The sequence below is a fragment of the Trematomus bernacchii genome, unplaced genomic scaffold (assembly GCF_902827165.1).
Source record: "Trematomus bernacchii unplaced genomic scaffold, fTreBer1.1, whole genome shotgun sequence".
In the NCBI taxonomy this organism is placed as follows: domain Eukaryota; kingdom Metazoa; phylum Chordata; class Actinopteri; order Perciformes; family Nototheniidae; genus Trematomus; species Trematomus bernacchii.
Window position 1 is genome coordinate 529,506 of NW_022987621.1, and position 13,355 is coordinate 542,860.

Consider the following 13,355-nt stretch of genomic DNA (forward strand, 5'->3'; position numbering starts at 1 on the left):
ACCCCATTCAAAGTGAATGGGCAGAAGCGTTTCAAGATTTTTTTAACGCTGCTGTGTAGACGGTCCGTCAGACTCTCGTTGTAATCGGAGCGGCTCGGAAAGAGTAGCAATATTAATAGAGAAACATCAGACATAATAGTAAAACACTGAAAGGGAACATTTTATTGCACCAGGAGCTATCTTGGGACTTTTACTCCGACAACGTTGACTTGCCTGTGAATAAAAAATAAACCATAGTGTTGGTGATCTACACTGTTGTCATTCTTCTTTGAACAGCAAGACCGCTAACACTCTATTTCAACAATCACACTCCCTGTAATTGACATAATTAATAGATAGTTTAGCTTCTCACCATCATTTGCTGTGGTGGCCCACTGATGTTAACGATCGTAACTGAAAGGCTGCCTGCCAAACGTAAACATTCAGCCACGTGACTTGCAAACTCTCGCGAGAGTTTTACACAAGACGGATCCTTTCTAGCCATAACCCAGATATGTGGCTGTATCTTTTATATCAATAAGAGTGGCTTGTTAGCTCGCTCACTTTGCAACACGAATCTCGATTCGGTTAAAACCCCGTTAGAGACGGTGTAGGTTCGTCAGCGGAACAGCGGAAGAAGGTAACGTTAGCGCGAGCAATCGCCATTGTTTATGCGCAGGCAGAGAGCTAGGCCGTAGGCTAATTCCTGGGTAAACCCACTTAAATATACACACAGCACATGTATTGTGTATTTTAATTTGAATAATTATCTGTAAAAATGATATAATAAATTGTTCAATGAAGGGTTAGTCAGCTACATAGGGCTCCATGTTCCACTTGAATGCAGAAAAGCTCACGTTATATAAACTAATCCGTTCATATCCTCTAATTCAAGTAAAAAACTGTGCAATCAGAAAACTTTACCCTGAATAATCATATGAGATTGTATAGACTGTTGGGTTTATGTAACGAGCCTGGTTAATAACTCTGCGGCCATGTATTTAACAGTAAACTACGACGGTTATTCAAATACAAATACATCGTTAATGCTTGTGAAAACAGTTTAAACACGGATAGGACGTGAGAGATGTTTAATTAAAGAGATTTCAGGAGGCTGTGTTTGGCGCTCAGACAGCAGCATCAGCCCTGTTGCACCTGCTGATCTACCAACAAGGTGCTTCAGTTCCCTCTGCTAAAGGTGGAGAGGTGGAAGGAGTATTCTGATCTTAACTCAAGTAAAGGAACTAGACCTTTTACCGTGAAAATACTCTACTACAAGTAACTCATAACTCCTTAAAAATACAACATTTAGATAAAGGTTTAACAATTATTCTTTGTACAGTTAAAAGATCCCTATCAGTTTTTTTCTATTAAAGTACAAGCATAAATGAGTACATCCCCTCTGAACATGTAATGGGCCATTCTACCGAATTGGACCAAAGTCAGGTTGGAAATGTTGTATGTTTTTTTCCCAAAACTTTGTCCATATATATTTTGTACCATATCTAAATTACACATATCTACTAAAAGAACCGTACATTTTAATATCGTATTTTCAGACTCAATTGGAATGTTCTTCCTCTACCAAAAATGGTCACTACCGAAACATAGTACATACAATGTAGTAAAAAATTATAGGTTAAAGGTAGGGTAGGTAAGTTTGAGAAACCGGCTCGAGATACACTTTTTGTTATATTCCATGGAATGCTCTTAACATCCCGATAGCAATGAATATCTTAAATGCTTTGACAAAAAATCCATAAAAAAATGTCATCTGTGGAAGCCGTAATACTGTAAAAAGTACAACCAATCATTTTAGCCGGCCCGGCTAAAATAACTGGATGGCCTACCTGCCTGTCAGCCTTCCATCTGTGCACAAACTTATCTCGTGCCCTCATTGGTCATGTGCGCGTTCGTGTGTGTTGGAGGAGGGGCTCTATAAGGAAGTGGCAGATTTTCTCCGGTTGTGTATTTTCAAATCCGCTCTGGGTGGGGGGGGGGGGGGGGGGGGGGGGAAGGGAGAGTGTGTTGGGGCGCCACTGATGGTGATGAAAGCTGGTTCGAGGGCCCCCCACAGACTCTAGAATCGCCACTGTCGATGGGGATCAAAGCTGTCCGGTCCCACATGCTAAGTGCTAGCCAGAAAGCCACGGCGTTTCAGTCCCGGCGTTTCAGTCCCGACTCTCCCGATGGCCAATCCGTGCCTCCCCTGACTGCACGTCGCTGACACACACCGCTGCAGTGCAGACTCTCTGCACGGAGGAGCCGCGGAGTCCGGGCGATGCTGCTCCTCCAAGGAAGAGACACACGTTCACTAAGCCAAACTATATCCGGTCACAGAGATCTGCTATTTTAAAGTAAAGTCAACACATATCGACCCTAAATATAGTCTATATTAAGAACGAGAAAAGTTAACATATATATCGTTTTTTGTAAACATATGACAAATGTGCGAGGGTGATGACGTCAGAGTATTGTCCTATGTGCCGGGGCTTAGCCCCGGACAGCCCCGGCCCAATTTAACCCCTGGGTATTTGTGAGGGAGCTCCTATATGGCATTACCCCGCTAAAGCTCACCAAAGTTTAATATATTTCATAGTTCAAAGTTTTGTCAATTGTTTTGTTTATTGGTCAAATACTGGTTTCTAATGGTTTCTGAGGAGTTTTACTGGAATGAAAGAGCACAAAGTCTACAGAAGCAAAAAAAGCAGCATACTGCATTAAACCTGACCTTGACAGAGAGGTTGAAGTTCATGTGGAGAGGAGGCTTCAGTAGTCTGTCTGTTTTATCTCTTGGGAACAATGCCTAAATCAAATACTACTTTCTAATGGTTTCTTTTTCTAATAAACCTTGCATTGGGTTGGTCACACAATTCATTCTCTTGTGCTTTGTTCTATCTGAATTATGATAAGGAGTTATCACAAACTGTTTAGTTGTGCTATCTTACAATCAATATAGTAAATGTGAGGTAAAGTGTGTTGCCAATGTAACCGGTTAAAACTCGAAGTTGCGATGAGGTCTTAAAATGTATGGAAAGGGTCTTAAAAAAGGTCTTAAAAGGTATTCAATTTGACTTCAGGATTCCTGCATATACCCTGTGTATATATTAAGCTTATCACTATCTAATTTAATGCCTTGTGTTTAAATAGACCATAACATATTCTTAGTAAATGTCTATGTCTGAATACTTAATTGTTTTGTTAAATAGTTTTTCTTGTTGTGGGACCGCACTTTGTACTAATTCGGTAGAATGCCCTGTATATGTTGGTGTTATTCAATGATCACCATTACAATTCATGGAAAGATACAACATTAGAAAAGTATTAAACATTTATAAAAACACCATAGAAAGATATGTATGTATATGTCATCAATATCTGTCAAATAAGTGAATTAGTCAACTTTGTTTGAATCAAGGGTTGCAAAAAGAAGTACACCCTAGATTAAATTAAACAAATGTCATATTCTAATACTTCGTATGTCCTCCGTTACTTTCAAGTACTGCACTGACCCTTCTTGGCATCGAGTGTACAAGTTCACGAGATATTGTCCTGTGTTCCACATGTGGTCAATAGGATTGAAGTTGGGTGACATACTTAGCCACTGCAGCACTTTCACCTTGTTCTTCCTTAAAAATGCAGCGGGAAGACTGTTTAGGGTAATTGTCACATTGAAAGAGTGCCCAGGATGTGGAGACAGGGTAGTATCATATCTTTCAAGATTGTGTAGTACTTCTGTGAATTCATGTTGCCATTGATGAAGTACAATTCCCCCTCACCTGCAGCACTCATACATGCCCATGTAATAACTTTACCACCACCGTACTTCATTGTAGGGACCATGCACTTCTCAGAGTACTCTTCAGCCTTGCGACGCCATACATTTCTGATGCCACCAGATCTGAAAAGATTGACCAGAGTATTGATTCCAAAAAGTCTTCACCTTTATCAATATGGGCCTTGGCAAAGGCTAAAGAGCGTCTTACTGTGTGGGATGAAATGGTCAGTCCAATTTGGCTTATGCCAGCTCTGAGGCACTTGCTTTGGGATTCTCCTGCGCAATGAAATGAAAAAATGTTCTTACTGAACTCTCCAGAAAATTATTTCCCATGTGGTGCAATTGTTGTCAGCAATAAGTCTGAGCGATTCAGTGGGTTAGGTACCACTTTATGTCTGGCATTGTCTCAGTCAGTAGGGGCTTGGACTGTGAGCCGTAGGGTCAACGGTTCAAGTCCCCGACCAGACCGTACGTATGGAGTGTGGACTGCTACTTGAGAGGTCCCAGTTCACCTCCTGGGCCCTGCTGTGGTGCCCCTGAGGAGCAAGGAGTTAGAATCAGAATACCTTGATTAGTCCCACAGAGGGGACATTGACATTGTTACGGCAGAAAAGACCCAAATACAGCTTAATGTTACCTAAGCATGCATAAAAAAAGTACTAAAGATAAAAAAAGAAATTATAATAAAGAAGTTACACATTTTACAAAAATACACACCCTGTAACAGTTCTGAGGATTTAGCAGCCAGGTATATATTGCACAGTTTTTAACGATGCACATATTGCACATAGTTGGTATTTAACAACAAGAGGTTTTATAGTCTATGTTCTTGTGTGTGTGTGTGTGTGTGTGTGTGTGTGTGTGGGGGGGGGGGGTCTACTAGGGGCCGTGCTGGTTATGTAGTCTGACCGCTGCAGGAAGGAAGGACCTGCGGTATCTCTCCGTGAGACAGCGGGGGGGCAGCAGCCTGTCACTGGAGGAGCTGCACAGTGCAGACAGGGTGTCCTGGAGGGGGTGGGGGACACATTGTCCAGCAGGGAGGACAGCTTGGCTGCCATTCTCCTTAGGTTAGGTTTCAGAGTGGGTTTACTTGTCTATGCTGTGTACTGTATCTTATGTTTATATTGTTTTTGCTGCTGTGTTAATGATGCATTTTACTGCTGTAGATGTTTAAGGTTGTGCTCTTTTTAACTCCTTGATATACTGTCGGGTAGTTAAATCTACCTCAATGCATCATATTCTATATAATCATCAACGTTTGTAGTATCACTCTCCTGAGAGAACCACGTATCTCTAAAAAGTATAGGATTGAGCTCAGAAAAACATCCCTTTGTTCAGCTTTGCTTTGATGCATTGTCCAGCAGTTCCAAGAGGCTTTTAAAATAGTTGTTCAGCTTAAGAAGTGGGATGATTCTCGCAATGCATAAAGATACATTTAGTTTTATCACAAACATTTGAAATCAACACAGTTGGTCATGAACATGTTTTTCACTGAACAGAAAATCAATGAAAAATTGAAATCTAATAATCCCTAAAGCTGTCAGACACATGTGTTAGTAATATAAAAATAAACAAATATCTGTCAATTACATTATTGTTTAATGAACAAAACCACCATTTTATTCTTATTTTCTTCTTTTCCCAGGAGGCAATAAGAGATGTCTCACTATTCATCCTCCCGCAGCTCGTCTCGGGCCACCGACTGTAAAGTGTACGTTGGTGACTTGGGCAATGGTGCTGCCAAGGGGGAGCTGGAGCGAGCATTCAGTTATTATGGCCCACTGAGGACCGTCTGGGTGGCCAGGAACCCACCTGGGTTTGCCTTCGTGGAGTTTGAGGATCCCAGGGATGCAGAAGATGCTGTGAAGGGCATGGATGGAAAGTAAGTAATAATATTTTCCTTATGAAATGAACAAATTCCATCTTCAAACGTGTTAAATGATGGGTGTGTTGCCTTGTAACAGACTTAAGAAATGCAAAAGTTAAATGTAAGGGGACTCGATAAGGGTTTTATTCCTTACATCTGGCATGTGGACCAGGAACTCCACCTGTCTCTGCCCTGACCTTTCTTCTCCTCAGGATTCTTTGTGGTTCCCGTGTTCGTGTGGAGCTCTCGACAGGCCTCTCCAGGAAGGGCCGTGGACGCCCCAGCCGACGCCAGTTTGACCCCAAGGATCGGTGTTACCAGTGCGGGGACCGAGGCCACTACGCCTATGACTGCTACCGCTTTAGCAAGAGAGGAGGCCGTCGCAGCAGGTGAAGGATTACTGTCTGTTGACGAGGTTGTGGCTGAAACACTTGACACTTGCTCTGATGAGAACAGCTCTGGCCGTCCTGTACCTCAAAGACAGTCGGGAATAAATGAGTTTGTTTTCGTTTCAGGTCCCATTCTCGTTCTAGATCTCGCTCAAGGTCCAGGTCCCGTGGGCGCCGTTATCTCTCTCGCTCCCGCAGCCGTAGCCCCAGCAGGTATGTAGGCACAGAACCTCAGTGGTTTTTGGCTTCTGATTTTTGGCACTTATTGCATGAAACCTAATGCTTTTAAGTCTAAATGTACTGGTTTGAGTGCTGCAAATCACACCGATTAGATCAGATGAATTGCATTTCTGAAGTTACGGTTACATGAATTAACACAGGATGATAACTAAATTGATCATTTAGTTTTGAAAACTGTCATAATGCCCACTTTTGTTACATTCAAAGTCTCTCAAAGTTTTTCTGAATGCATTTTGGGTAGTAAGTTGCTGTCGATTCAAGTCTCTGCAGGTTAATAATTGCAACTAATTGACATTGCCCTGGACCTATTGGAAATGTTTTTATCATACAAGTCGTAGAAGTATAACTTTAGTTTAGCCCAATCTTTATCTGCAACAGTGCAGAAATACTTGCCCTAAACAGAATGAATAGACATGCAAAGCTGTGCAGCATTAGACATTTCAGAATAAGAATGTCATCCCCGTTGTTTTATATGGCAGCCCGGCCATCACGCGAACCTTTTGTTAACTCACTTTTGTCGTACTTTTTGCAGGAGCCGCCGCCGATCTCCATCCTATTCCAGACGCAGGAGCCGGTAAGAATAAAGCTTGGTTTACTATAAATAACTGTTATGTTAATACATCAATTTTCTAGGTTTTGTAATGGCGATATACAGTATGTGACAGATGTGGCCACTCCTTTTCCGTGTTGTGTATTGTGTATATTTATTTTCTGTAACATTAGGTCTGGCTCTCCAGCCCGTTCCAAGTCCAGGACGTCAGTGAGAAGGTAGGTTGTGTGTGCGACAGTTTTTCATGACACAATTACACAGCTTGTATCTGAAAGGCACTGCTGTTGTATAGCAAACATTCCACCCTTGTGACATGATTGTTGGGTGAGACATGAATGCAGTGAGTGACGGGAGTCACATAATGTCACTTTTATAAATTGAAGATACGTTTACATAAGTTCACGCCTGAATAGGAATAGTTAGAAATAAAAGTATTGATGGCAAAACAGCAAACGAGCATGTGTGCTCTTCTAAACAAACAAAGTGACTCGTCATTTCAACTTCACGGCTCAGTCATTCCTCGCAGCAGTGCATCACTTTTGGCCAGTTGGGCATAATGGGCATAATGGGCAAAAATGATATTAAAATAGTTGTTTTTTAAGACCAAGTGTGTGTGGGTCTCATGACAACATTTCGCTTAGGGGCAGCACTGATTCTGACTGTCAGGTCAGCACTACATGTTCATCTGTGAAGAAAATAATTAATTCTTAATTATTCAAAAGTGGATCCTGTTGTTTCTCTCTCCAGTCGTTCCAAGTCTCGGTCTCGGTCCACCTCTGCACCCAGAGGGCGCTCTTCGCACAGAGGTCGTTCCCCCCCCAGAGGTCGTTCCCCCCCCAGAGGGCGCTCCCCCCCCAGAGGGCGCTCCCCCCCCAGAGGGCGCTCCCCCCCCAGAGGGCGCTCCGTCTCACGTTCCCGCTCACGATCTCATTCAGCCGACCACAAAAGGAACAGGTAAACCGTCTTAATGTCTCTCACTCATTAAAACAAGATTTTAGTTGCTTAGTCCTGCCAGTTGTCAGTGTTTTACCCAGACATTTTAAACTTGTGTAAAAACGTATAAGGAAGAAGTAAGGTCTAGACTAACCAGTATAGAATTAAGATAGTTAAGACCACAACTATCCTGCGTTCTAAGAGAGCTTAGTTATGTTCTTCACATTAGCCAGAACTTAGGCGCTCCATCCTAGCCAGGGAATTACTATTAAATAACCCCCACATCCACCCGGGAGCGTCACTCTGCCACCAAACAACCGCCAGAAGTGAGATGGACGAGCGAGACTCCTCGACGCAGAGAGATCTGCATCTTCGCCAAGTCTTCTGCTCTGCTGGGGGCCAGCTGTGGAGTGGGGGATGGGTAGCGACAGTGACTTGGGCCCTCTGTCTGGTGTAGGGAAGTATGAGTAAATGAAAGATTAGATGTCCCCGTCTCTCCTGTGCTCTCTTTTCCAGCTCTTGATAGCTCTATTTAACCTCAGCTTAAAGCCTGAAAAGAGAGCACATGAAAGATTGTTTCTACAGAGCCAGTAAACTGTTGAGACTCTTAGCAGCTAAAGCCAGGGACATGTCCTATGTACTCTTGCTTTCCTTTAAAGACACAAACTATGTAGTTGTATTTTATAGAAATGAATTTAAGTGCAGACATTGCAAGAGAGAAAACTGTAATTATGGGATTGATAAGTGTTAAGTAAAGATGGTCTCAGGAAGTATTTTCAATGTTTTAATTTCTTCTTAAATTCCCTATCATGAATCTGGCTAGATCAAAGGAATTCTCTAGAAAGAATATTAGCTGACGACACCCTTGGTGTGACTTAAGTTAAGCATCTCTGCAGCACAGTTTTGTTTATTTTTCATATTTTCTTTAAAGCGTGTGGTGGGAGCTGAGCACTGCACTGACACCACAGCTGATCCCAGGCCCATGGTCTGCCAGCTGGCGGTGTGTACGTCCTGCGGGAGGGTGACTAAGCGCTGACCTGAGATCAGCCTTCGCCTGCATCTGGTGTTAGACAGCGAGAAAGAGGTCGACCTTCCGACCTACCCCCCCACAGTGAATGGGTGACCGTCTGTTCGACCGACGCACACGCTCAGACGAGATCAGCCCGTGCACACATTCAGTTGTTCTACTAGAGTCTTCAGAAGTACCAGAGGGCTGACCCACACAGATCATTTAAATCCATTACCTACCTACCAGACCCCCCTACCTACCAGAGTTCTTCGGCCTCTGTCTTAGCTTCTGAAAGGGAGAGAAAGAGCTGACGAGAGATCAGACTTCAAGAGCCTCCCACCGCAGTCTCTCCGAGTTGTAGTCATCCTTCGCTTCTCTGTACTTGTTGTTTCTGCCACTGTCTCCAAAGGTAACAAAAAAACAAACCCCCTGAAAAGCTCATGTTCATGGTGAAAGAAATGCACAGGCTTGGTGTAGTCTTCAAAACTGGTGATTAGAGAGCTATAGTTGAGCCTTTAACAAGCATGCTCAGAGTACAAATGTGTTTGTATGCGTGAGTGGCTGGATGATTGAGTGAGTGCAAGAGAGAGAGAGACAAGATGAGATTCAATAGATTATATTTCTGAGGGGGGCATAAGGCGCTTTCACACCAAGTACTTTGCTGTACTTAGTTCCCAGTACTTAGTTCATGAGAACTCTTTAGTTCCCGCAAAAAAAAGTTCTAGTTCCAGATCTTTTTGGTGTGAACGCAAAATCCCAGGAACTATCGGAACTATTCCTGGGAAAAGTAATCCGGTGTGAAAGCGCCTATAGTCAAATGGTTTTTTTCTTCTTGTGCCCAGGTCTCACTAAACATTTTTACCACTGTCAAATACAATTAAACAATCCCCGAAGTATTTGGTGGCCGTCCAAATTCTATATCCTTAGTTAAAAGTAATGACTGGCATAAATATAACACCATACAAACAGCTAAATGTATTTTTAAAATTATTTGTTAAATACACATATGTTATATAGCGAAAACATTGTCAGAGAATAAAATCAGTGTTTATTTGTAGTTTACTTTTTCTTAGGTTATATCTACTTTCTTGTCCTGTACATGTCCCAAAATGTAATTGTTATCATCCCCAATCATTTTTTTGCATCTCTGGGATGAATGCACACATTTGAGTTTGAGCCCTGCTTCTGCCATACATGACCATTTTAGGCTACTTCACCAATAAAGTATTTATTTTAGTACTCCTAAGAACTTTATAATAAACCATTTTTAAAAAGTATTTTAGTACTCCTTAGAACTTTATAATAACCAATAAAAATATGGTGGCTTTTAATTGTGCAGTTCCTTCTCCGGTCATGACATTAAACACTCGTAAAAAAAAAAAATGCCTAAATGTCTCTTCAGAGTATACTATGTTAACAATCTGCTGTAGTTGCAGGTGGGGAGACTGTCAATGACCTGTCAGTTTTTTAAAAGACTGTTTTCTCCCCAGGTGTGTTTGTGTATTTCACTCTTCACCCTGGACAATTATTTATTTGAAATGCAAAGTTTAGTCGCCTTAGACAAATATATATAAAAAATTACAGGTGTACGAAAATACTTTTTGACTCTTCACATTAAAACTTGTTCTGACAGGTTAAAGAGGTATTCAGACTGTTTACAAGTATCAGTGTGTATCCGGTCATGAACTTTCTCAAAAGGTTAAAACTGTGTCAGATGTTGAGAACTGTGGAATTTCTGTCTGATCATTCTTCCATCCTCCCCTGTGGCAAGCTAATCCCTCTTTATTTTTGTTTCAGTCGTTCCCGTTCAGCAAGCCCTCACCGCAGCCCTACGCCTGCAGCCGACTGAGAGAAGAAGACTTATTATTCCTTATCAGACTCAACCCCTGCACCCGTCTGCTCTCACTGGCTGACTATTCCGAATCTTTTTTAAGTTACATTTTCTTCCCCATGATTGTATTCTGTGTGCAGGTTGTTGGTCAGTATAGTAAAAAAAGAAATTAGTTTCTATTTGATTGTTTTAATTGTTGCTTCTGCTGCATATCTTATCTTCCTTATTTATAGTGGGGTAGCAGAAGCTACACTCCTGTTAAGGTAATACTAAATGTCGCCATTGACTTTAAGCAAGGTTTTGAGCAGTTTAAAAGTAGACTTTAAGATTGAGTTCTTGAGGTTAGAGACATTGCAGTGAAAACTGTTTTTTTTTTCCTAAAATGTGTCGAATCTCAAACTATTTTTCTCCATTGAGAATTGGCTGAATATTATAATATTGTAATGCCTCCATTTTGATTTCTGAAATCTGATGCTGTTAAATGCTTCCTCTCATGATGGCATACGGAGGTATTTGTTGTCCGCCATGCCTTTAAAATGACGTCACATTTGTACTGTTTGTTTCTGTCCTGCACTGTCCCTTTTATCAACCTAATCAGTTTCACTGTGTGCTGAATTGATGTTCCCCATGTGTTGATCTCGGATTTGTTCCAGTCACTTTTAATTTTACAGTATACACAGTGCTGAATTTGATTTATGTATGACTGCTTTAACAGCTTTGAGCTGTTCCTTGCTTATATGATAGGACAGTGGCAGTTTTATTTGAGAATAAACCTCTTAAACATACCTTAGTGGTCTTTATTTCACCTTTTGGTACATTTGATTTGCTGATTAAAGTTTTGTTTTGTGTAGCTGAAACAAATATATGTATATATATATATATATATACGTGTAGATAATTGAAATATGTTAAGATATCAGCAGGTATTATTTACAGGTATCTTTATTATTTACAGGTATTTTTATTATTTACAGGTATCTTTATTTTATAAAAATATTAATATGCCAGAGATTTTCAACTACAGGCACCAAAACACTACAATTTAAAATTTAAAATGTTCTTTGGTGCCCTTGTGATCAGTAGCGTGGCGTGGGGAAAAATGTAGGGAAGCCCATTTTTTTGGTTTGGGGGGGGGGTTGGTCAATAACGTAACCAGATGAGTGATTACAGCGCCCGGTATCATTTTACACACATTTGTATCACACAGATGCAGGACTTGCACACGCCTGTTATCTAACCGACAGGTCCGCACGCACTCTCCAGCCGAAACTCTCGTCTTATTAATTTAAGCATTTTCTTATTAATTTATGCAGACACACCCCCCCCAAATGCAATACCAGCCGCTCAATGCGCAGTGCAGATTCGGTAATGAATAAAAAAGAAGCATTCATTCACAAAGTAAATCAGGAGACCTTTAAAGTTTTACTTTCACATCAAAGTATCAGTAGGCGTGTATGAAACACATGAATTCAAAAACAATTATGTACAGAAACATTTGCATGCGATAGTCCACCTTCTCTTCCCTTCCCTTTCTAACACACGGCAAGTGCAGCAACAGTCCTCGTCTCTGTAATTAGCTCAGTCCGTAGTCCAAAAGTAACTAAAAAATATAAACAATCTCATCTATTCAGGTGAGGCCCTATATGGAATAAATAATGCTTCATTTGCTTGATCATTTCAAACGGCGGTGATGACAGTTACAGTAGGCTACTACAGTACGTAGTAAAACTGATGTTGATGTGATTTGATTGGATGGCAGTGTCCAATCAAATCGCCAGCCGCCTCTGAAGGGAAGCCAGAGGCGGCTGGCTTCCCTTGGCATGGCCCTGACCAATCACAGGTTGGCAGGGGCATCACGTGGGCCTCATCTGATTGGTCAATCCCTCAATTTTTTTCACCAAGGGAAGCCCGATTCGGCTGGCCTCCTCTCGCAACAGTGAATGCAATCTACTGTTTCACCATAACATCTAGAGGGGCGCTGTTTGTTTCACTCTTTGTAAAATACTCAATGAGAGTGGGGGAGAGACGGGCCGGCAGCAACACACAGCAAAGGAGAATTATCGAAACAAAACAAAGTGTTTTTATTTATTTATTTAAATTATAACTACAATCCGAAAAAACAGGGGAAGCCTGGCTTCCCTTGGCCTCCGGGAGAAAACGCCACTGCTTGTGATGAAATACAGCTCTACTACTGGGACTTTAACAAAGTTCAAACAGCACTTTTTTGTTGCTCAAATGTACATAGGCCTACACCGAAATAGGCTCACAGTTAAAGGTAGGGTAGGTAAGAATGGAGAAACCAGCTCGAGTGCGCTAGAATTTGAAAGTACGCAGCCGAAAAAAAATCTGCCCCTTCCTTCAGACTTCCTTACAGAGCCCCTCCTCCAACACACACGAACGCGCACATGACCAATGAGGGCACGAGATACATTTGTGCACAGATGGAAGGCTGACAGGCAGGTAGGCCATCCAGTTATTTTAGCCGGGCCGGCTCAGATGATTGGTCATGCTTTTTACACAAAGCACGACCAATTATTTTCTCCATTCTTACCTACCCTACCCATGGATGTATAATAAGAACTGGATACAGCATGGGAGGCGGGGTCTCGTTCTTTCCTATGAGAGCTGCTCATTGGTGCATGAAGTCAAAATGGCCCAACTTTTGAGAGAGCGAAACGTCACAGATTACCCGTCATGCCTGGCTGCCAGAGCAGAAGAACCTGTGGCCGTTTCTCAATCGCGAGGATATTGGCTTCCAAGCCAATATTTAAAGGATGCT

General features: G+C 41.8%; 1 protein-coding gene across 5 annotated transcripts; it reads left to right on the forward strand.

Annotated features, from left to right (window-relative positions):
* Positions 1 to 373: 373 nt before the first annotated feature.
* Positions 374 to 11,361, forward strand: srsf7a (serine and arginine rich splicing factor 7a). Of its 5 annotated transcripts, none has more exons than XR_004556108.1 (9): positions 374 to 619; positions 5,403 to 5,639; positions 5,837 to 6,013; positions 6,140 to 6,226; positions 6,786 to 6,827; positions 6,977 to 7,021; positions 7,551 to 7,757; positions 8,668 to 9,154; positions 10,543 to 11,361. XR_004556108.1 is itself a non-coding variant. In XM_034132780.1 (9 exons), the coding sequence occupies exons 2-9, from the start codon at positions 5,416 to 5,418 to the stop codon at positions 8,759 to 8,761; spliced, it is 822 nt and encodes a 273-aa protein (XP_033988671.1). In that variant the 5' UTR covers positions 374 to 619; positions 5,403 to 5,415; the 3' UTR covers positions 8,762 to 11,361. The 5 variants fall into 5 exon arrangements, 4 of the variants coding, with proteins under 4 accessions (XP_033988671.1, XP_033988668.1, XP_033988670.1 ...); XM_034132780.1 differs by having other exon boundaries at positions 7,551 to 7,627; positions 7,682 to 7,757; positions 8,668 to 11,361; XM_034132777.1 differs by having other exon boundaries at positions 8,668 to 11,361.
* Positions 11,362 to 13,355: the final 1,994 nt, after the last annotated feature.